Consider the following 26004-nt stretch of genomic DNA (forward strand, 5'->3'; position numbering starts at 1 on the left):
ATCTTTGATCTTTGATAACTTAAAAAGTTTTGATTTATTTTACTAACTTTATATAACAAATTTTGCTTGAAATTTGTCCCTCTATCGAATTATGGGGTTATGTTTAATAAAATGATTTTCACCCACGAGAAGGGGTGGCATCCATCCCCAGGGTAAAAGCGCAAGTTGGCACCATGTCACCTTTGTTCCTTGAGATATCCTCTAACCACTCACCAATTTTCATGTAAATCGATGTAGGTTCAACGAAATCGGAGGTAATAGCTCATATCCACCTTCAGTGACTCCACTAAAGGCGAAAACGGCGGGTTCGTTAAAAAAATGTTCCCATGCAATTTTTTTGCATAATCACATTCGACACCCCAGAATAAGGTTCAAGAAGTCGCCCACGCGAAAAATGGTCCAATTTTTTGTTTAATAATTTTTTTTAATCAAATTGCAAAAATCAGTATTTTCAGCCCGGAGATTTTTTTTAGATTTTTCGGACCATTCCGGACAGAAAAGGTCTCTTATAATTTTTCTCTAAAGTTGATCGTGTTCGAGTTATAAGCAATTTAAAATTTGAAAAACGCGAAAATGGCCATTTCGTTGGTTAGAACAGTGAACAGTCAGTTGATAAACATTTACAGGTCAGATCGCAAAACAAAATTATTTGAATTTTTTCTGAAAACGATTTATGGATTGGAAACAATTCGTAAAAATGAAGGAAAGAAAGGAAAAATTGACATTTTTTGTCGATGTCAAAAATGAGTTGATAAAAATCTGTAGACAAGTGTCGATAATTTTTGTGAAAAAAAAAATAGTAAGAGGATGGACCTCATTGTTGAAGGAACAACATAACAAAAATAATTTACCGGTGATCTCATGGAAGTGGAATAGGGGTAAGTTTTAAGAGGTAAAAATGGTTTATGAAAATTTCTGGCAAAACTAGAAGTCCTACGGAAAAAAGGTAAATTGCGAAATTGTAGGTAATATAAAGAGCTACAACTTTTGTGTTTACACTTTTTTTACAGAACCTTAAAATTTAAGCGAAAGATTCAAATTACCGAGTTTTTAGTACTTTATTATAATTTTTCAAATTTTTTTCACGACACAATATGGTTTTATATACAGTGATGAGCGCGCTAATAACCGGCAAAATAGCACAAAAGATGGAAAACGTATTAAGCTGTAAGTTAAAAAGAAATGAAGCCAGTCGAGCTGGGAGATTTAGCGATATTAACATATAAATTCACATTATATTGGTTGTTTCCCACCTTTAGACGTATCGGACAAGTTTGGCAACTACCACTGTCACAGTGACAGTTTTAGTTGACATACTCCTCTGGGAGTATGTCAACATAATGGGAACAAGAATAGGATATTACCTCCGAATTCTATCCTACTGCGTGGATTTTAATGACATTTTGGAAATAGCCTCTACTTATCTCCTAATTCAAAGTCTACCCTATGCCGATGTGTGCTTTTATCTTGGGGGTGGCTCCCACCCCTTATTAAGGGTGGAAAATTTTATGGTTAAAATGAACACGGAATTCGTTAGAGAACCTAATTCTAACCAAAAATTGTTCTATAATTTTTTTTTGAAAACTCAATACTTTTTGAGATATTCGTGATTGAAAATTAACCATTTTCATTGAAACATAATACCTTTTCGAACGGTTTTTTGCGAATACCTTAAAAACTATGCATCTACCTAAAAAACTGTATTACACATTTTTGTAGGTTATAAAAAAACAAAGAGACACTTGCTGTCATAAATCTTCTAGTTATAACACACCTAGTAGGCGAAAATAGTTTGTTCTTTGGTACATTATTAAATTGGTCTATTCAACTTGAAATAACAGAGAAACGGTCGATTTTAGGTGTATAATGCTACTAATAATTGTTGTGGTACTTGAAAAGACCTATAAAACGAGCTGTATTAAAGGTCCATTAGGTACATTAAAACTAAGCGAGATATGCTGCAAATAATTTGATAACTAATATATTTTGAGAAAAAATGAGAAGTAATTTTAACCTTCATCCACCAAAATGTGAATACATCGTTTTCCTTCTACAATAACTTTTATTATATTATTTCTATGTTCAAAAAGTTGGACGGGTTTAAAATGAATGGTTTAAAAAAAAAAGATCAAATTATAGAGAGCATTTTTAAAATTTCTTAAAAATCTTTTTTTCTCCATGTAATTTGAAAATGATAAGAGATACGGTAATAAAAAGTAAACAGAAAATTTTTATCTGAAAGAGCCTTACATTTTTGTGTGGTATCTTTTTTCGTATCTCTTATACTTTTCGAGTTACATGGAGGAAAAAGAAGATTTTTAAAAAAATTTAAAAATGCGCTTTAAAATTTGACCTTTTTTGTCAAAAACCATTTATTTTAATCTGATGAGGGGTCAAATAAACTTCTCATTTCGTCTTAAAATATATTAGTCATCAACTTTTTTACAGAATAACTCGCTTACATAGTTTGAATGTAATTGACATTTGGTATTGTTCGTTTTAAAGGTCTTTTCAAGCACTACAAAAGTTATTAGTATCATTATACACCTAAAATCGACAGTTTCTCTGTTATTTCAACTTGAATACATCGATTTGAGCATGCAGCACAAAAGCAAACTCTTCTTACCTACCATATCCCTCTTTGTGTTTTAACTAGAAGATTTATGAAGGAACGAATCTCTTTGTTTTTTTTATAACCTACAGAGATATTTTATATAGTTTTTTTGTTAGATGCATAGTTTTTAAAGTATTCGCAAAAATCCGTCCGAAAAGGTGTCATTTTTCAATGAAAATGGAAAATTTTCAACCACGAATAACTCAAAAAGTATTGAGTTTTCAAAAAATAATTATGGAACAGTTTTTGCTTAAAATTAGGTTCTATAGCCTCTTCCGTGTCTATTTTAAGCAAAACATTTTTCACCCCCGAGAAGGGGTGGTAACCTCCCCCAAGATAAAAGCGCACATCGGCATAGGGTAGACTTTGTTTCTTAAGCTATTCCCTACTTACCGTGAAAATATCAAGTAAATCGATGTAGTAGGATGGAATTCGGAGCCAAATACCCTCATTGACTGCCCTAATATTTAAGAGATTTGTTTTTGTCCCTTCTATTGATTTATTACCAAAAAAGTAACGATTCGATTTTAGCCTAATATCATAATTTTATTTTATAATATTTTACTATTCGGATTTTTATTTTTAGGACAAAATGCCAATATTTTTGAACCATGTTTATGACTCAACCAGCGTAAAAACGCTTCAGCATTATGGCCAAATTGTACTGTCTGAAAGATTTGCAAAATACGATTATGGTCCAACTCTAAATCACAAGAAATATGGAACACCTAGACCACCGTTGTATGATTTTTCAAAAATTAAAGTCAAAATTGCACAGTTTCTTGGACGAAATGATGTACTATGTACCGCAGAGGTAGGTAAATAATATTAGACTATTTCATTTGGTACATAATAATCGCTTTTTATTTTTAATATTTTAAACCATATCTGTCTTTCTCAGTTTGGATTATATGATTTTCTTACATATTCATTGATTTTGTGCTGCACCTCTATTAGTATCTGTTTTTCTGGGTCGAGCCTATCTTTTTTGCTTTATTTCAGTCGCTCTGTTGCTCTAAGTCTTTAAGTATCCATGTATTCTCAGTTTTCTCTTTACTAGCACAGAAAACGGGCACTCCAAAAAATGGGTCATTTTTGATGACCGATGTTGTCCGATTTAAGTAATTTTTTAATATCTTATAGCTTTATTGTTTAAGAATATCGATCTAACTATTGTTGCTAAGCAGGTAAATTTTCATTGTATACCGGGTGTACGAATCAAACTGTGTTTTTTCTCAAAGTTTGCAACACCCTGTGGAATAGTCTATCATTTTTAAAATACTGAAATTAAAACCCAACTATAGCCTCAGGTTTTCTTAACATTTTGTTTTTGATTCATTCGCTTATGTTGGATAATACAAAAGATAGGTACTTTAACATCTAGCCATGTTCTTCATCAGTACAGAGTGATTTTAAATAAGTTTTCCTTAAGGGGTAATTCTGCATTAAAAAATAATGACAGTTTGCTCTGTAATTGTATGTCTGCAAATGCTTCGTTTACGAGATATGGGATGTTGAATATTTCTTACAAACTAACGATTTATGCTTTAAAACCGGTTCAGATATGCAAATGAAATTTGGTGGGTTTTAAGACGTAGTTATTGCAAATTTTTTGACATACAATTAAGAAATTTATATTCACTATTGGCATGCATACGGGTAGTATGATCGGTCATGCTAAACAGCGGAAGCACATACGATTCTTCTTTGCAAACTCGTCTTTTTCCTTAATTGGTAGTGCTGAAAACTTTCGGCAGTCACCGACATGATGATCTTCAATTTTACAGTATACACAGTACACTTTTCGATTCGGCTTGTAGTTAGTTGATACTGTTCCAAGATAAGTCTGCTTCTTCTTTCTATTCTTGTCATTTGCATTTTTAGAAGCTGTAGTGGGAGTTGACATAAGATACGTTACAGACTGTTTCATAGAAATCCATTGCGAAAAATATTTCAGATTTTTTTCTTTTGAGGTGTCTTGTCAAAGCCAGGTGTACCACTCAGTTTCCATTTCTGTCGACATCTTCTTGACCAGAGTGCTCAGGATTTTAATGGAATACAGGTACTGGCTACTTTTATAGGACGTGATGCTTGCCACTAATGCTTGAACTTCGATTCCGAACTTGAATGTTGCTTCTGGTTTAGTTACTGATGGAGAAGGGGCTGCTCTTGCTTTATTTAATAACCCTTCAATCACCAACTTTGCTTGTCAAAACCTATCTTCTAGGGTCTTCATGATGCTTTCCACATTATTGATGTTTGGTTGCAGGAATGAAACTGTCTCCAAAGCATCTCCTTCCAAAGCTTCTTTTAATCTTCGAATGTTGATTGAATTGTTAATTGTGTACTCATTAGTTGATCGATCGTACTTAGCTTTGAATAGTGGCCACTCTTCTGGACATCCATTGAACTTTGGTAATTCACCATGTTTACGAGAATAGGATCTTGTAGCAGACATCTGTGAAATCGCTTGAGCCATCAGAACAATTGGGTCAACTGGAAGATTTTTTGATTCTGGTAGCTCCTTCACTTGTGGTATCTCTTCCACTTCGGTTTGTATGTTCACTTTATTTGAATGATTGGTTTCGATGACTTCACCATCATCATCAGATCCTAAATACTGGTCTTCTGCGATTGTTTGTCGAATGGCTTCAGCTTTTTCCTTTTTAAGCTCTTCAAGATTCTTAAGCCTTTCTTCTTGAACTAAACTTAACGATTGTAGCATTAACATTATTAACATTATTACCGAGGTTAAAAAGTCTCTTAGAATAAGCAAAAAGTTTTTTTAATGAGATATTTTAAATTAAATATCACACTAAATTTTCTATTCTTTTTTACCCCTGTAATTTTTAAAATATGCATTTAGACTGGTCTAGTTAGACTCAAAAATAGGAGTGAGGTTACAATAATTACCATCAAGCTGAAAATTGTCAGAATTGTTCAAAATACCATCATAAATGAAATCTAAAAAGTCCTCATAAATCCGACCCGAGCTAAAAAATTTACGCGGGATCAAAGGTCACCAAATATGTTTTTTAGCGATTTTCAGCGAAACGGTAAGTTTTAACATAAAATTAGTTCTAACCAAAAATGTATACTGGATAAATATCTATAAAAAATATCTTTATACTTTTTTACCCAAGAGCCACCGTTTTTGAGATACAACGATTCAAAGAGTTGAAACAGTTCTAATCGTCATAATATTAGTACACCACGTATACACATCACTGATGCTGTAATACAAGTAAACATAATATTCTATCGGTCAACTAAACTCATAAAACACATAACAATATAAGATATTATAAATATGATAATGTTTCTACTGTGTTATTACAGCGCCAACAAAAAAATCTTTACAAAGTGAATGTAACGCGAAAATAATTAATTGATTGGTTGACTTACCTGTTAAGGAAGGACAATCATAATTGTCCTATCTTACATTTCGAACATTTGTACTAATTGTAGTGGCATTTTCTGGCCGCTGATCACAGTTTAAAGAAGAAGAATAAGAAAAAAGAAGATATTAGGCTTCTTGACACGTGACGTGGGCACATCACTGTTTTTTTTTTATTTTGATGGCACAAAAACGGGTGGGTTCGAAAGAATCAAAGGGAGGGAGCGTACAAATGTTCGAAATGTAAGATAGGACAATTATGATTGTCCTTCCTTAACAGGTAAGTCAACCAATCAATTAATTGTCCTTCACATTACATTTCGAACATTTGTACTAATTGTAGGCTGTTGAAAGATTAAGCAATATTGTGCGATAATTAAACAAAACTACATTGCAATCCAAAAATCGATACTTTACATTTTTTTTTATTAGGAACTTTACAAAAAAAAAAAGAAATATTAGAACAATTAAGAGTAATGTTTTTAAATAATAAGAAAATTACTATTCTTATGTAATAATAATAATATAAACATATAATTACCAATGTATAACAAACAACAAACAAACGCAGAAGCATATAATATGGACTAAACAGACAATATAGTTTTTGCAAAGAGTCCGTAATCTTTTGCTAGAAGTTTATTATAAAAAATATTAAATACTTGAGAATTTTCTGTCCATCCCGCCGTCTCTCTAATAGTTTCTATACTTATTTAATCTAGCCCTAGCTCCTGCTGACGTAGATGCTTGTCTAACACTATACCCTTTAAAAATATTGGTGTCTATGTTACATAATTTTAAAACATCTTTTAGCCATCTACTCAAAGTCTGCGTAGATGCTGCTTTATATGGTTTTTTATTGTTATAAACAACTTTTCCTCTGATTGAAGATGAATATTTTTAGAAATCTCTAAATAGTGACATAAAGTCGATGCTACACACAACTGTGGTTTTTCTTTAAAATAGAGAGATCTTAAAATAGGTTGATTTTTATTTTTCGAAGAAGTCTTTATCCTATCTGGTATCAAAATCGCAATTTTATCTTGATCCATGAAAATATTTTGAATTTTTATTAGAGATAGGGATTGCAACCTGTGAGCTGTAGTCAGAGCAATCAACATTACAAGTTTGCAAGTAATTTCTTTCAAGGAAAGACCTGTGGGAGGAAATAATGTTTATAAATAAAATAATACTGGTTGAGGGTCCCAAGTAAATTGATATTTGGGCAATGATGGTTTGAGATTATATATACTTTTGTAAAAATTTTTAAACATGTTTTTATGATTTTCTGGTATATCTATTATCAATGCCAATGCAGCTCTATGAATGTTTGTAGAGTTATATGTATAATCCTGATCTACGATATATTTAATAAAAGTAATAATATTTGATAATTCATAAGCAAAAGGGTCCATATTTTTTCTATACTATACCTCCACCTTCTCTTGAAAACTGTATCATGTAAATTTAGTTTTTTTTTGTTGTAATAGATGCAATTACAATTGCGATGGAATGCTCAGGAATACCTTTCCTTAAAAAATCTTGCCTAACAAACATGCGATAGTCAGGGTAAGATGTTGGTGTCCCGGATATGAAAGCCTAAAAGGGTTCAAAATTAAATTTTTATCAGGTCCTAAAATTATCTTTTTGCCTGATATCAGTTTATTAAAGGTTGGTTACCAAATCTGATTTGGCCATTCTGCTACTACCACAATTCCTACTGCTTTGTCACATATAATTTTTTCTAAAACTCTTGGAATAATAGCAAAAGGTGGAGTGGAAAAGCATAAAATTTTAATCCATGCCAATCTATAGTGAAGGCATCAACTTTCTCCGATTCGGGGTCAGGTTTCCAAGATTTGCACATTTTTTGTTAAGATATGTGGCAAACAAATCGATTTCTGGAATATGAAGCTGCTTAAAAATTATATTAACACAATTATCACTTAAAGAATACTCTGTTCCTATTTTCAAAGATCCTGACTCTGAATCAGCAATAATATTTTCTTTTGTACTGATATAAGATGCAAGTATTTTAAATTTCTATTTTCACAGTATTGCCAAATTTCTCTGCAAATGTTGTTAAGGTTAGAGTATTGCACACTCCCCATCTTGTTAATCAAGATACAGCTGTTGTGTTATCTATTCTTAGCAAAATATTACAATTCCTATATTCCTTGGAAAAGGATTTCAAGTCATTATATGCTGCCAATAACTCAAGAACATTTATATGTACTTCTCGCTGTTCATAACTCCAAAAACCATGAGTTTTATTATCATTACCGCATGCTTCCCATGCTAAAATAGATGCATCACAAAATATTTCAAGTACATAATTAGATTCTTTTATATTTTGTTCACTAATTGGTATGTTATGTACCTAACCACCAATAGAAATCGTTTTACAAGTATTTAGGTATGGTCACTTTTGTGTTAAAACTATTAGTTTTAGAAAGAGCAAGCCACTTTTCTTTTTCTAAATTTTTTAAGTATAATGTTCCATATTTAACTGAAGGACAAACTGCTACCAACTGACCGATTAAAGCTGCAAATGATCTTATCATACATTTCGTACTCTATCGTACTTTTACTTTTGATGGTCTGAATACTATTAATTATTTTTTCTTTTTTTTTGTCAGCAGGAGCAAAATATATCATTTTATTAGAATCAAACGTAAAACCAAGGAAAGTTATAATTTGTGTGGGTGAAAGTATACTTTTTCTTTATTTATGGTAAATCCCAGGCGGGAAAACATTGAACAAGTTTCAACAATATTTTCTTTAAATTTCAAATATGATTTTGAAATCAGTAAAGTGTCATCTAAAAAAATGACAGAAGTAAAGCCTCTTGTTTTTAGATTGTTTAAGGCTCGTTTTAAGGTTTTCGTAAATATAAAAGGCGAGATATTCAAACCAAATGGTGAGCAGTTGAAATGATATAGAATATTTTTGTACTCAAATTTTAAATATATTTTTTTAAATTTTCATGAAGAGGAATAGCAAAATAGGCATCTTGTAAATCTACTTTTGCCATAAAACAACCCTTAAAAATGAGCTTGAGAACTGACCTATAGTCTTCCAACTTAAAATGTGGGGCTTCTATAAAGCAATTTAACTGTTTTAAATTTAAAACAAATCTATGACTTTCGTCCTTTTTGGGCACTAGAAAATATGAAGAAAGGAATTGCTCTCTTGTATGTGAAGAAGGAGAAGTAGCTCCCTTATCAAGTAATTGCTTTATAGCTAAATCATACGACTCATTTATGAAAAACTTTTGGTGCTCTCTCTTGAGACGGTGTTGTTTTAAATAAAATATTAAAACCTTGGACCCAACTTAAAACTTTGATGTTTGAAGTAATCTTTTTCCGGTTTTTAAAATAATTAGCCACATTTCCTGCTGATTTTTTATTTACCTTTAGTATGACCTCCTGGTTGTTCTGGTTGGGTTTTGGTGCTGTTGTCTGCTCAACTGTTTGTATCTCGATGTTGGTTGAGGAGGATTTGGGTAGTGGCTTTGTCGAAATCTTGGTCTGTTTGAGGCTGGATTGAAGTTTAAACTCTGCTAATTGAAGTTGTTAGATTCTGGAAGAACTCTTGTTGTATGCTGAGTGGTAAAAACAGCTTGGCGTTGTGGCGCAGTCTTCGGACAAAAAGTGGCTTTTTGTGGCTTCATTATAGAGCTGAGTTGAAAAGCTGCCGATCTTGCATCTTTGCTTTCTTTCAATATTGAAGAACTGAGCAAAAATCTTCTGTGCAAGGACATCTTATAAAACACTCCTATATTGAAGTTTATGGAATTGGCAATTGTTTCGATATTCCTTTTTTTTTGTTTAATCCTAATTCGACCTCTTTATAAAGGGACATAATACTTGCAGCTAAAATTGTTTGCATAGTTTGCAAGTATTTATCTTCCCTAATTTTATTTTTATCTTTTATGGCAGATAAAACCTCAGAATTTAACTGAGGTGGGCAAAGTCTTTCGCAGTTTGTAGCAGGTAAGAATTTTTCTGTAAGTTTACCCACAATACTTTTGTCTAAGCCTTTGGAAAGAGAATAGTTTAGCCTTTTTGCTACATCTGGCAACATTTCAGAAGCATTAAGGTTAGTTTTTAATGGGTCTTCCCCAATTAAGTTAATCATATTTAGAGAAATAGATTCTTTCTGTGTAAGTACCTCTCCAATGAAAAAATCTTCTGTTTGTTGTTGCGACTCCTCAATAAGTATTGCTGGTTGTAAAACCAAAATCCTCAATTATGCTCAAATTGCATTGGATCTCATTGTCTGTATTATTTAGTGAAACTGACGGGCTATGCACAATAGTTTCTGTAATATTATTTTTAATATTTTGACAAAACCAAACAAAAATTTAGTGTAAGTAAACTTGCTACGCTTGAAAAGTGAAATCAAGGTAAAATGTACAAAAAAAATATTTAAATAAATATTATGTATTGTATTTTAAATTTCTGGGCTACTATAAAATAGAGCCTAACATCTCAAATAAATCACAAAGATTTTCTGGGCTATTAAAACATACCCGCTCCCCTAGTATTATTGTTTGAAGACAAGCCAAACACAAATTTTGTGTAAGTAACTTGCTATTCTTGTGATGTAAATTCGAAGTCAAATATGTATAATTAGTTAAATAAAAATATATTCCATTCTATACTTCTGGGCTAATATAAAGTGCCTCTGAGAAATAGAAGCAGGTCACATAATCATAAAGATTTTCTGGGCAACTTAAAAGTACCCTCTGATTTATTGTTATATCCTTAATTATTTAGTCTGTATTACTTTGGACTACCTCAAGGCACCCTTATTGAGACAAACAATATAATTTTTCTTTGCAAAATGTGACGTTTTTGCATGTCATTTATGTTAACCCATTTTCTACGAAATAAACATTAATAGGAAAACCAGTGCAGTCCGGCAACATAGTGCCTGTTTTTTATTCGAACAGGAAGATGGAGAAAAAACAGGTACTATGGCAACAGAAAAATATATTGATAACAACAAAATAAAAGTCTCCATGTTTGAAGTTGATTAAAATTGTCACTTTGTAAATAATTAATAAATATAGCTATTTATTCACGCTAAATTTAATTTAACTACCATAAGAAAATCAAAAAAATATCATATAAATACCTGAGTCCTTTTCATCCATTTTCTCTCTCAACTTTAGCAATTTCTGTTGCAACTCTTCATATTTCCGCCGCTTTCGGGATAAACAATCACTCTTTGATGACCTTTTTTGGCATTTTAAACGCTTTTTAACAATTTTTATAAAATTATTTCGAACACGCGTGTGATCAGCCGCGCACAGAAAAAAACAGTGATGTGCCCACGTCACGTGTCAAGAAGCCTAATATCTTCTTTTTTCTTATTCTTCTTCTTTAAACTGTGATCAGCGGCCAGAAAATGCCACTACAATTAGTACAAATGTTGAAATGTAATGTGAAGGACAATAAAGATTATTTTTTCCATTTTACGGCTTATTCCTGACAAAAATAATAAATTGATATGACAAAGTATTAACTTATAATAATTCTTTTTACTTATGCATCTTATTTAATTTGTAAAGATGGGTTTTGTCGGAATAAATACGTTCTATCGGTACGTCGGCTAATCTAATCACTCCACCTATTCTTTTATCAGAAGGGGTTGAACATAATAATGAAAGCCAACTTTCTAGGCAAAATGTTTATTGCTTAGTACTAAAAACCTTTCAATATACAATAAACTTTATGCAAATTTAGTTTGTTTACTATTATGCAAATTACACCGTAATCTTTCTGGGTGGCGAAATCCTTCAGGTGGATGACACCCTCGAGGTATTAATTAGTCTTGAGTACTACTCCGGAGTGAAAATACGTGTTAAACCTATATCTTTTAACCTATTTCGTGTTATTTTCATTGTTATAACAAAAACGACAGAATATTTTTTATTTGTGCATAAATTTGAAGTGAAGGCGAAATTGTTGAATTTGAAGGCGGTATAAAAACATTAATCAATGGAGGTACTGAAAGTGCTGATGAATTTTTAGAATTTCTTAAAGAGCAGATATCTGTGACCATACATGTGAAGTGAAGTTTTAAAAAAATTAATTCAACTCCACCAGAAGTTATTTCCAACGGAATTAGCTTTCTTCTCCCTATATATGGAGAGCCTAAAAAAACTACGTGCTTAGATAAGTTTCGATATGCATGTTTTTTTTTAAAGTATTCGAAATAAAAAACAAGTACAGTTATCTTGTCTTCGTCCAACCTCAGCGGCTGCTTATCAACATCTTTTTCGAAAAAATTACCAAGTTCAAGTGTGGCTTGGTTATCAGCTAGATCCAAAAGACTGGGGATGGAAATTAGTCGACAGTTCATTAGAACCAATTCAAATTTTACTCCCACCTGCGCAAGAAAACTCCTGAACACAATTTTTTGCAACTGTAAAAAGGGATTTAGCGCTAAAGGTGGTTGCATAAAGTTGGACTGTTTTGTTCGGTAGCATGCACTAATTGTCCAAACCGGTCGTGCTCCAATATTGAATCACCAACAATTGAGGATTCATTTGATTCTATTGAGGAGCCATGCGATGTGTCATTATTGGGACAATCTAATTGCACCCAGGAAGAAAAAGAATGAGAAGAATAACAAGAAGAAGAAGAAGAAGAAGAAGAAGAACTAGAAGGTTAAGAAGAAGAAGAACAAGGAGAAAAGGAAGAAGTTTTTAAACGTTTTATTATTTTTAACCCTTGCCAATATAAATTAATTATTCAATAGCTTCAAATTAAACAGAATCATAACAGGTCCGTGGAATAGGCCTACTGGGGAAACCACGTTAAAAAATACGCTAAGTATTACACTACCTCAAAGGTGGTGTGGAAAAATGTGCGCATATTATGATGATTACAACTTTTTGAATCGTTTTATTTCAAAAACGGTGGCTCTTAGGAAAAGAAGTAATAAGACATTTTTTATACATAATTATCTAGTCTACAATTTTTGTTAGAACTAATTTTATGATAAAACTTACCGTTTCGCTGAAAATCGCTAAAAACTGTATTTGGTGACCTTTGACCCCGCGTAAATTTTTTAGCTAGGGTCGGATTTATGAGGACTTTTAAATTTCATTTATGATGGTATTTTGAACAATCCTGTCAATTTTCAGCTTGATGGTAATTTTTGTAACCTCGGACGTGTAAGTTGACCGGAGTAATTATAGAAGTCTTTAGTGATTTTCTACCCTCGGTAATAACGTAATATTCCATTCCACGTTTAAATTTTTGCAAAAATTTTTATTAGTTTTCTCAGGACTCGAAAAAAAAATGAATGCATTTAAATAGCATTGAAGCCGAAATTTTGCACCTATCCCTTTAATTTAATTCAAATTGAATTTTTTACCAACTTACCATATTGAATATTCATACCAACTTGAATATTCATACCAACTTGAATATTTATACCAACTTGAATTATTCACCTTTTTGTTTGTTTCAGAATGGACTCCGATTACAAGAACTACTGAAACCTGAGTATAGGTGCGGAGTCACTGTAATTGCAGATCCTAGATGGCACCACCTTAATTTTATTAACCACCGTGATGCTGAATCTCTATTGGCTATACCTGTTTTAAACAAGATTAAAGCTTATGAGGCCGGTGGCTGCTAATGATAATGTTCTGTAAGCTAGCATATTATATAATATATTTTATTTAATATATCTTGAAAAACAGTTATTTCCCCTTTATTTCGAATATGCCAGTACAAATCCTTATTAGCCACTTTTGTTGGAAGATATGAAGATTAGGGTGCATCGAAAAAATAAAAGTTGGAAATGTTATATCTAATAGCGTGAAAAAGTTGCTAGTGTTATTTTTCAGCATATTAGTAATTTTATTTTTTTTTCTAAGCGAATTTTCTGCCCCCCCCCCCCCAACGACCATGAATTTTATTAAATATCTGATTTTTATGCGTATATTATTTAGAATAAAATATGTGCTAACTCGATATAAGATCAATTAAAGAAAACTTAAAATGTTTTCAATTACAAATTTAAACGATATTTAAAGTTTTATTTGTTTTTTCAGTCTCACCAACCCATTTGAAATGTCCGGGTTCGTGTGTCCGTGTAATTTTCACTTATGTGTGATGCGATGCCTTACTTGGTTATTATTGTTGTTTGTAAATAAAAGATTTTTAAAATAGATAAACCAGCACCATGAGGAATAAAATCAAGATGTGCTGTGGACCGCCCCATTTTTGGGCAACCACCAAATAAACCTGCAAATATTTTACCGAAATACAAACAAGCGATGAAGTTTTGTGGTTTCAAGAGGATAAAAAACTCAGCAAGACAGAGCCAGAATTTTCTGGTATTGCCGAACGGGTTGCAATTAAATTGGAGGAAATATGGAAAAAGGCTTTAATTCCAATAATTTAACATACAAGAATTATTCAGCTTTTCAAAGTCTATCATGACAAATATATGAAACTTATGAAACCATTGAAGAAATGGCAAAACAGTGAATTTTACAAAAATAAAATTCAAGGCTTTAAGAACAACAGTAAAACTACACGACTCGATCTTGCAGCATGCAAATGTAACACTCTGATTAATTGTCTTTGTAGCAAATCTCAAAAAATGCCTCCGGATGAGCGCGAATTTCTATTAAATCAAAGAGGTACCCGAAAAATGGTGATAAGCTCGATTGATAGGGAAAACAAAAACAAATATAATCAGAGAGAACAACAGTAAAAGAAGAAAGTTACCGACGCAAAGACAAAACTTTAGCTAAAATAAAAACAGTACCAAGTTTTATGGTCAATCGATCGTGGAAGAACACATAACACTTTTGCATGAGCCAGGGTGCAAATATTTCGGATATGGGTATCCGCTGTCTGGTATATCAGAAAGTATCAAATCCAACTATTGAATGTGACGAAACAGTCGTAAATACTGGCGTTAAGGGTGATGTAATACGACTGTTAGTAGAGCGTCTTAAAAAACCGCTTCAGTGGTTTATATATCTGCGACATTCACGTGATCTACCCCTTGGACATCAAAAGAAGTTTGTCAGTGACCAAATAAAAAAACGTGAGGGTTTTCAAACTTTCACCTATAAAAATTTTGATTCAAACGACTACTTTGTGTTAATTAACTAACAAGAATATCACCTTACAGAACTACCTATATTCTCTAGATTTTCGAGTGACAATCTGCGAGATTTTGTTAAGAATCCTAACTTAGACCCTTTTAACATTGAGATTGAGAAATATCACTGCCACAAGCAATGTGTAGAACGATGTGTCAAGCTTGTGACACAAGCTTCTCTAGCAGTTTCTGGAGCGTATTCGAGGGATGGATTTATAAAAACTCGAATTGATTCCAGAAAAGCTATGCTTCACTTTAATGCTAAATCGGAAGACATCTTCGAATAGAATGCTTTTACCATATTTTTTGTAATATCTATATACCTAATTTTGTACTTGGCTTTATATTTATTTTAGTATTAAAAAACTTCGGCGACGTCAAGAAGACGGATAAGTTAGGCTATTTTGTTATAAAAGAATGTTTTAGTATACTTTTCTTAAGTAAAATTTTTAATTGCCTTGTGAAGCCAGAAAATATTTTCCAATTTAAACCGAATTTATTTATTCAAGTTCTATAAGGTATTACATTTCCTTACAAAAGAAATTCGCATGTTAATGAATTTTTCCTAATTTTTAGTGGCCGTGGGAGTCAGAAAATATTTTCTATTTCAACGCAATTTGACTAAAATACTAAATAGGGTGTTAGGCAACTTTTGTGAGCTATTACATTTTCGTTTCGAAATAAAAATTTTTTTCGTCTGTTAACATCTTTTCCAAATTTTTAATTTGTCTGGGGGGGGGGGGGGGCAGAAGATATTTTCCAATTTCGAAAAAATTTTACCAAAATACTTAACAGTTGATTGGACAACTTTTGTGAGGTATTACTTTTTCATCGCAAAAAAAAAATTCTTTTTCGCCTTTTTCGATGCACCCTAGCATAGAATATACTGCAGTTCTTGTATTTGACCACTATTAACATTGAAAACTGATGAAAATAAATGTGAAAAACTTACCATAATTTCCATTAAAGACATCTCTTTAAAAACTATAGGAGTTGGGTAAACTTTTTGCCGGTGTATATTTTGCTTAAGAATTCAAATAAAAAAACTTGTGTAGCTCCATCAAAAGAAGTTTTGTACGTTACGTTCTACAATAAAAAGTTTTCAAGAAACATAACAGTCTCAAATATTGGCCAAGTTCTATCAGTGAATTTAAAACTTTTTTTCAAAGAAAAAGTTCGTCGTGCCATCCACTCTGAGTGGATAGATGAGTGTGGACTTTGTATTTTTTTCTTTGTGAAGGAATTTTTCATATCAAAGCTTACAAATTTTATTTTGAAGATTTGATTTTAATTTAAAAGATGCCAAATTCCCCGAATTAAATGTAATGTACCAACGAATAATATTGAGACTTTATAATACCTTCAGATTTAACAAAATAATATGTTTCATATCCTGCTCTATTAAAATTAAAGGTAAGTTTTTTATGACTTTCGTAAATATGTAAATAAAACCGTATGAAATATACACATAAATATGCAATATTTTACGCACACGTTTGCAAGTTTATCCAGAACATATGCATGTAATAATAAAAAATATAAATAATTCAGATAGAAGTATCCGTTTTATTTAAAAAATGTTTGCAATATCTTCATATACAGTGATGAGCGCGCTAATAACCGTAAAAATAACGCAAAACATGGAAAACATATCTGAACCTCGGAGGTAAACTATACTATGTCATTTTAAGCAACTTTTCAGTAGAGCAGTTTGAATATTTTAAAAATATTATATAACCCATAATTAGGTATCTTTCGCTCTGAAAGACAATGTGATCATATTTTAATCATAACATATAACTAGTTTATACAATCCAACTAATAAAACGGTTAAATTTGCACTAATTACTGTATATAATATTAATACTAAAATATAATACTATAATATTAATATTATACTATATTAATGGTAATTTACAGTGACATAGTAGGCTATTGATTATGTACTATAGAAAGGAACTAAAACGTTAACGGGGTTTTATTTCATATGGTCAATGAATCTCTATATATGAAAAAACCGCGGAGTGCTACCATTTAAAGGGGTGCGTTTTTGAGAAACGGGTGAATTAGTCCCTGGGCACAGGTTATATTAGGGTGAGTTATATGCACGTTTGGTACAAACACGTCTACATAAAAATTGTTCCTAGTTACATTTTCTATCTAAATATAACTTTTTAAAGTCAAAGATACTTTTTTTTACAAAAATATATTCAAAAGAAAAAGCACAAAGAAACCCAAAAGAAAGAAATTTTGTTTTTTGTCCCGTAACTTTTGTCCACGGGGATATAGGTATAGACATTGCTTCACAGAAAAAAAACTTACATATTATTTTCTCTTTAAAATGATGTTTGGTAGAGGTCATTAGGATCTATAGTTTTCGAAATATGATTTTTCAAAGTTCGCCACTCACAGCAATTTTGGGCAATTTTCCTTGTTATTTCGCAAATATTGTTCTGTAATTTTTTCTACGTAACTTTAGGCATATGCAATGGTACATGTAAGAGGAATAGAAATCAATTACCTTTAAGATGTTCTACTGTATAATGTTGTACGACTTCTTTTAAAGAGGTTATCTTTTTCAAAATTTTATACTTTTAACGAGTTTTTATATTTCCTACGATTATTTTTTAAATTTCCCATTCTAACTTTTTTTTCTACATTTAGGTATATATTATAAATAATAAAAAAGAAAGCTTATTCTATTTACTTTAAAATGGTGTATTATAAAAAATTCTAGGATAATTTTTTAATAAGATTTGCTTTTTCAAAATGTAATAAGTACTTGCAACGAGTTTTGATTTTAGGATTATTTTTTAAATTTCTCATTATAACTTTTTTATGTGATTGTGTGTTATGATTGAATCTTATTTTTTATAGGTAATACTTTGGATCCACTTGACTCGGCCGGGCCAACTTCAAAATATGGATTAATACCAATATTTAGGTACTGTCAAAGCTCCTGCACCACAGGTTTTGCTTGAAAAAATAGCATGTAAATGTACCAAAGGATGTAAAAAACTCCGGTTGTAGGAAGATAGGAATTAGTTGTTCAATTTTCTGCCAAGGGTGCATTGCATGTGCATGGGTACTAATTGTGGGAACTCTAAGATAACTGAGGTGTCAGAGGATGATATTGAAGCTAATACTAACGAAGAGATGGACTTTGATTTTGAAAATTTTTTAAATGTTAACGTTTAAATAATTTTAACTAAAGTGATGTTTTCTAGGCCTAATGTTTATGTAATTTTTGTAAAAGAAATAATTTTAAATAATACAGGTAAAAAAATATCAAAGAATCACTCGGTTTCGATTATTTAAATATAGAAAATACACCATTTTAAAGAACAGAAAGTAAGCCAGCCCTCTTTATTGAGCAATATTTAGTATATTCATGTAAAAGAAAAAAAAAGTTATAATAAGAAATTTCAAAAATAATCGTAAAAAATGTAAAAAATAATATTTTTTTATATTACGTATTATACAATTATAATATTATATACACTATATATAATATAATACTATATAATATATCATATAATAATATTATTTTATTTTTATATTATATTATAAAAAATTGTTAAAAGTATAAAACCTTAAAAACTTGAAAAACCATAATCTCTTTAAAAAAAGTCGTACAACGTTATACAGTAGACCATTTTAAAGGTAATTGATTTTTGTTCCTATTACGCGCATATACCTAAAGTTACGTAGAAAAAAGTTACAGCACAATATTTGCGAAATAGCAAGGAAAATTGCCCAAAATTGCTGTGAGTGGTGAATTTTGAAAAATCATATTTCGAAAACTATAAATCCTAATTACCTCTACTAAACAAAATTTTAAAGAAAAAATATGTAGGTTATTTTTCTGTAAAGCAAAATCTATACCTATATCCTCGTGGAGAAAAGTTATGGGGCAAAAAAAAAATTTCTTTCTTTTGGGTTTCTTTGTGCTTCTTCTTTTGAATATATTTTTGTAAAAAAATCATGTATCATTGATTTGTATCATTGACTTTAAAAAGTGATATTTAGATAGAAAATTTAACCAGGAAGAATTTTTATGTAGATATGTTTGTACCAAAAGTGCATAGAACTCGCCCTAATGTAACCTGTGCCCAGGGACTAATTCACTCATTCCTCAAAAACGCACCCCTCTAAATGGTAGCACTCTGCGGTTTTTTGATATATAGATGTCCATTGACCATATGAAATAATAAAACCCCATTAACGTTGTAGTTCCTTTTAGCTATCTTATTTTGAATATAATCAATAGCCTAAGTGCAGTTTACCTCTGATAGGTTTGATCTATACTTATAAAATATTCATTGAATTTAAAGGTCAAGCCCAAAAGAATTAGCTAGCTACTTCTCATGAAACAAATTTTTAATTTAGTTAAATGTTATTACAGTAAAACCTGTGTTAACTGCCACCTGTCAAAATCGGCAACCTGTACTTACAGCCATTTATATAATACGGACGCGGCCAAATAATCTGATTATTTTTAAAACCCACTTCATAGAAATTTACCAGTTAATATCGGCCAAAATATTTTTGTATGGGTACTTGTTGATAATACCCAATATTACGAAATACCCAATACTATTTTATTACTTATCGTATTTATCTAAAATGAGATTAAAAATAACCTTCATAATATTTATTTATTACGGTCGGTGGTCGGTAACACGAAGAAAGGATGTCGCAAAATAAGAAACCTTTGTCGCTAAGAAACATAATAAAAATATAATAGCTGAGAAAGTGAAAAGTCTGGTTTAATTTGACAAAATTTTGCCGAAAAATACAGTGTAAAATTATGAAGCTGTATTATATAAAAAAGTAAAAGTAAGTTGAAGAATTCTTTAAAACAATTCACTAAACGCTAACATCAATAGAGATTCTGTTTTTCCGTAGTATACAGTCTCTGACCAAATTATTAGACGCCCTATAAAAGATTAAAAAAAAAATGGTTATTATGAGGTAATACCATTGCCACACTAAATAGGTTTTATGTATGTACCAGACACAAGGTATGTTTGGTTGTCGACATTTTGGTGACATATTGTGGCTCAACAAAATAATAATATTTAATAACACTTGTTGTTATTTCTGTTTCTTTTATAATTTTTTCTAAATTCAGCATAATTTTAAGTGATGCATAACTTTTGTTGATTGTCTATTACAATGTATTAATAACCACGATTTTTATAAAAACAACTAGGTAACTATAAAAAATAATAGATAAAAACAAAGAGATTTATTTCTGTTAAGAAGAACAGTTACCTATGACCCGTTTACCGCTAGGTGCTCAGTGCACTAAGTCAACAGTGTTGTTTGCGATCAACACTCAGTTAGTCACTGTGAGGTAAAAACATCCAAGTTTACATGGCGATTTTTACCTCTCAAATTATTTGAACATAGTGTTCTATTTTTTTGGTAATTTCGTTTTCGTGGACATTAGTACCAAGTGTAGTATACCTCTAGAAATCTGTTGGAGAGCTGAGTGAGTTAAAAGAATATAAACAAAACAACGCCACGTCGACAAAGTGTAGTTTACCTCCGAGGTCCAGATATTAAGTTGTGAGATAAAATGAAATAAACTAGTGTAGGTGGGAAATTTAGCGATAAAAACGATATTTATTGATTCCCATCTTAAGACGTATCAGAGGGGTATGTCAACTAAAACTGTCACGGTCACTAACTCGTCCGATACGTCTAAAGGTGGGAAACAATACATAAATACAATATAAATTTATAGGACTTTTTCTTAAAATTTTCACCTCCACCAGTTTCATTCCTTTTTATCTCACAACTTAATAGGTTTTATATCCTTTGGTTATTAGCGCGCTCGTTACTGTATAACACTTATTTATTTTACAAACTAAGCTTGTGTAATGTTGTAGTCCGTTGAAATGTTTTTTTAGGCCTTAGCTTGCGGTCTTTAGAGGACGCTATTTATTATTTTTTTATGTGTAGGGGGCTGAGTAGAAGCTTAAGATCAGGTTTGTGAGGCCGCCACCCTTGCAAAGGGATTTTGTGCTATATCTTGTAAACTAGCAAACCTAGCAACAACAAAGTTATAGAAAAAGTTGAAGAATATACGGGTGTAACAAAAATACAGGTCATAAATTTAATCACATATTCTGGGACCAAAAATAGTTTGATTGAACCTAACTTACCTTAGTACAAATGTCTATATAAAAAAGTTACAACCCTTTGAAGTTACAAAATGAACATCGATTTTTTCCGATATATCGAAAACTATTAGAGATTTTTTAGGGAAAATGGATATGTGGCATTCTTATGGCAGTAGCATCTTAAGAAAAAATTATAGTGAAATTTGGACACCCCAAAAAAATTTTATGGGGGTTTTGTTCCTTTAAATCCCCCCAAACTTTTGTGTACGTTCCAATTAAATTATTATTGTAGTACCATGAGGTAAACACAATGTTTTTAAAACTTTTTTGGCTCTTAGTACTTTTTCGAAAAGTCAGTGTTTATCGAGATATTTTGAATATTTTTCAAATCCACCACATATTTGTATAATGGTCAAGTACGATTATGGAGGCTTGGTAATAGTATGAAAATTTATGTATGATTTACATTTTTAGGTATATTTTGAACCATATTAAAAAAGAAGCCACATCTCGATAAAAGGTGCCTTCTTGAAAAAATACAAAGAGGCAAAAAAAGTTTTAAAATAGTGTGTTTAACGAATGAACCCGCAGTAATATTATAATTGAAACGTACACAAACATTTAGTCCTGTCGCCAGGGGGGGTACAACGGCCTCCTTTATTCAGATGGACTTACCCAAGTTTTTTTCATGTATTTTGACCCGTCGAATACGAATTTTTTGGGTAACAGTTGATCCGGATGTCGATAAGATTGTTATTGACCAAGAACTTGAGGAATTACATAACCGAGATCTCTCGCAAAACAAAACATTTTTTGGTATTTTTTGGGTCATTCTAAGCAAAACATGTTTCTACAATTTTTTTCGTAGGATGGGTAGTTTTCGAGATAACCGCGGTTAAACTTTCAAAAAATCGAAAAATTGCAATTTTTTAACCCGAATAACTTTTGATTAAAAAATAAAATAGCCAGTCTGCTTACTGCATTTGAAAGTTTAAGTCAAATTATATCGGCTTTAATTATTTTCATTGCTAAAAATGCTAAAAACTATAAACACATAGTGTTTCCCGTGCCTTTACATGCATTTTAACTCATGCTACGTAGAAATAGCCTCGATTGCCCTAGTACCTATTCTACCTACTCGTTAGATTTTAAATGAGAAATCATAGAAAACATCACTCACGCACTAGGTGTTTGTAGCTTTGTTTAACAATAACAAAATAAATTTTTAGCAATGCAAATAATCAAAACCGATATAATTTGACTTGAACTTTCAATTGCGCTAAGCAGAATTGCTATTTTATTTTTTAATCAAAAGTTATTCTGGTTTAAAAATTGCAGTTTTTCGATTTTTTGAAAGTTCAACCGCGTTTATCTCGAAAACTGAGCATCCTACGGGAAACCTTGTTAAAACATTTTTTACTTAGAATGACCCAAAAAATACAAAAAAAAAATGTTTTGTTTTGTGAGAAACATCTGTTATGTAATTCCTCAAGTTCTTGGTCAATAACAATCTTATCGACATCCGGATCAACTGTTACCCAAAAAATTCGTATTCTACGGGTCAAAATACATGAAAAAAACTTGGGTAAGTCCATCTGAATAAAGGAGCTCGTTGTACCCCCTCTGGCGACAGGACTAATTTGGGGGTTTCAAAGAACAAAACCGCCATAATATTTTTATGTAAACATTTTAAAAAATAAGCCTCAACTCGATAAAAACTGATTTATCGGAAAAATAAAAAGAGGCAAAAAAGTTTTAAGAATATTAAATTTTCCTAATGGTACCACAATAATAATTTAATTGAGACGTACACAAAAGTTTGAGGGGTTTAAGGGAACAAAACCCCCATAAATTTTTTATAGGGTGCACAAATTTCACGATAATTTTTCTTTAAGATGTTTCTGCCATAAGAATGCCACAGGTCCATTTTCAATAAAAAATCTCTAATAGTTTTCGATATATTTGAAAAAAATCGATTTTCATTTTGTAATTTCAAAGGGCTTTTTTTTAATGGCATGGACTTTATGTCATTCAGCCAGTCACAACATGAGTATTAGTGTCATGTGTAATGTGTAGTTGAGTAAGTGTCTTGTTACTTTGCAAAGTCGACGTCATTGTCTTTGCAAAGAGACGCTAATTGTATCCGCACGTCTGCGGTCCCTCCGGTGAGTACCGATCCCACAAGGACAGAAACTATATTCATTTACATCTTGTAACTTCAAAGGGCTGTAACTTTTTTTATGTGCATATTTGTACTAAGGTAAGTTAGGTTCATTCGAACTATTTTTGGTCCCAGAATATGTGACTTAATTTATGATCTGTATTTTTGTTACACCCTGTATATACTTCGGGAAACTTACACACCTGTTAAATACTAAATAGGGAAATTCAAACGCAAGAAATGAAAAGAAGAAGTAAGTTAGCACGGGCAGCATTCGAAAAACTGAACTATATACTCAGAAATCAGCAAATTCAACTACATCTTAGATTTAAAGTTTTTGATGCATGCATTATTCCGATATTAACATAATATAGGGCACAAACATGGGCCATCACAAAAAAGAATATGAACATATTCAGAGTCACTCAACACGCGATGGAAAGAGCAATGCTTGGCATATCACTTAAGGACAGGAAAACACACACATGGATAATACAGAAAACCAAAGTCACCGATGTGGTACAAAAATCACTAAAATTGAAATGTGAATACGCTGGACATGTAGTCCAGGCAGGGATGGGCGGTGTCGATAATGTCATGTCGACAATTCGATTGTCGACATGTCGACAATCATGTCGATGTCGAGTGATTTAAAGTTGTTGCCAATGTCGACAATGTCGAGTATGTCGACAATTAGCAAACGATCAGAATGACGTTCCGTGCGCACTAATTTGAAATTTTAGGTTAATCTGGCTGCGCTGACTTATTGAAAGAGTATGCATTAATGTTTCAACAAGTTGCAAAGAGACCAAATAATCTCAAACTTTTGAAACTTTTAACCTCACTATTAACTTGCGATTGTCAAATTCATAGGATATTCCATAATTGTTTGATTGCAGGTTTTTCAAGTGTAAATGAATTTTAAATAGATTCATATAGAGACAATTTATTATGTGCAAACCTCATGATAGAGTAATGCAATGTAATGAATCTAAAATATTACCATTTAGATGCAAAACCAGAAAAAACCAGCAAAACAAATTTTCATAGATTTTTAATTTTCTATCGTTACTCGTAAACTCGTAACATTTACAGAAAGGTTTAAAGAAATTAAAAAGAAACGTAAACCTAAACGTTAGTAAACGAGGTAAGATTCAAAACCACAATCAAACATATCTCAGTACATTGAAACCTTACCTTGTTTCCTAACATTTCGTTTACTTTTTTTTAAATTTTACTAACTCTTTATTATAATAATTATAGTATAATAATTACTGAAACAGTGTTGAATCTCTTCGTGCTTTGGCAGAGACTGCATAATAAAAACATTACAACATTTTGCGGTTTTGCTAATTTTTAACCAAAGAAAACATTTAACCAATAATACATCAAATAGTTGTACTTTCCCCGTCCATATCTACAATTTCTTCCTCGTCCAGGTCATAACTATTTTTATCAGGATACTCTCCCTTTAATGAAACATAAATATGTACCAATTTCTTGGAATTAGTGAACGTTAATCTATTTCTTATCAGACTGTGAATGTGTCCCCAATTTGAAAAGAGTCTCTCGATTTGAGCTGAGGAGGCTGGCATTTTTAGAAGTCTGAGAGCCATTTTAGCAAGAATTGGGCATTCCTGTTTGACCACTCGCCAAAATACTAGAGGCTTTTCAACTCCTTTTTCCCAAAGTGTTGAGAATATTCCTGAAATTGTAAACCTAATATATTAAAAATCAAAAGAGCGATAATTTTGTCTGAAAGACTTACCCGATTTAGTGTTAAATTTGTCCCATTCTTCTATGCCCTGATTGCACAACTTTCTGAGTAAGAACTGAGTTATTATACCAGTGTGCTCTGACGTAAGCTTGGAATTTTCATATTTCGGATGCAGATAGTACGCAGTTAATGCGTACACGTTTAACGCCATTTGTTGTCTGTGTTTCAATTTTTCTTTAAGGTTATCTGGCAGATTCAAATTGAGCCACAGATGAACGGCATCTGCTACAGATGTGTCAGATTTCTGACAAACATTGATCAGATTACAAATGGGTTCATAAATTTCTATGTTCTGTTGAATCTCATCCACAAATTCATCGTTGAAGATTAATTCCTTGACTTTCGGCTTAATCTTTTTTTCGTTACAGCGGCTACTTGTTTCATATATACCAGATTTTCTAGGAGACTTTCGAAAGAATCTCGGTAAGAGCACCATCTTGTTTCGGCCGGCAATTTGATTCTGCGCCCTCCCTTATCAACTATCATTTTTTCTAAATCTGGTTGCTTAAATTCTTTGAGGACAATGACCACATTGTCGAATAACTTTTTATCCAGCACGTCTTTGGCTAAAAGGTTGCCGGTGTGGCTACTGCACGTAGAGTGCCACATGTTGTGCTTGAGGAGGGATCCCATTTTAATCATTGCACTAGCATTATCCGAAACTATACCGTACGCATCTACATCGTATTTTTCTTTTGCAATTTTTTTAGATTCTGTTATTATTTCGGCAAGTTTTTCTCCAGTCTCAGACTCCGTGGTTAAATCCCAAGCATCAAGAAAGGC

The 26004-nt window shown here is 31.7% G+C and overlaps 2 protein-coding genes across 2 annotated transcripts in view; one reads left to right on the forward strand and one right to left on the reverse strand.

Annotated features, from left to right (window-relative positions):
- Window positions 1-13733, forward strand: part of LOC114325527 (lipase member N-like) — a 52541-nt gene extending 38808 nt beyond the window's left edge. The window contains exons 6-7 of the mRNA XM_050658099.1: window positions 3201-3428; window positions 13500-13733. Coding sequence (XP_050514056.1) covers window positions 3201-3428; window positions 13500-13670 — 399 coding nt within the window. The 3' untranslated portion in view covers window positions 13671-13733. The remainder of the gene's footprint in view (window positions 1-3200; window positions 3429-13499) is intronic.
- LOC114325526 (uncharacterized) overlaps window positions 1-26004 on the reverse strand; it is a 528612-nt gene that overhangs the window by 120909 nt on the left and 381699 nt on the right. The gene's annotated exons all lie outside the window — the stretch shown is intronic.

Source organism: Diabrotica virgifera, chromosome 8 (assembly GCF_917563875.1).
Source record: "Diabrotica virgifera virgifera chromosome 8, PGI_DIABVI_V3a".
Lineage (NCBI taxonomy): Eukaryota > Metazoa > Arthropoda > Insecta > Coleoptera > Chrysomelidae > Diabrotica > Diabrotica virgifera.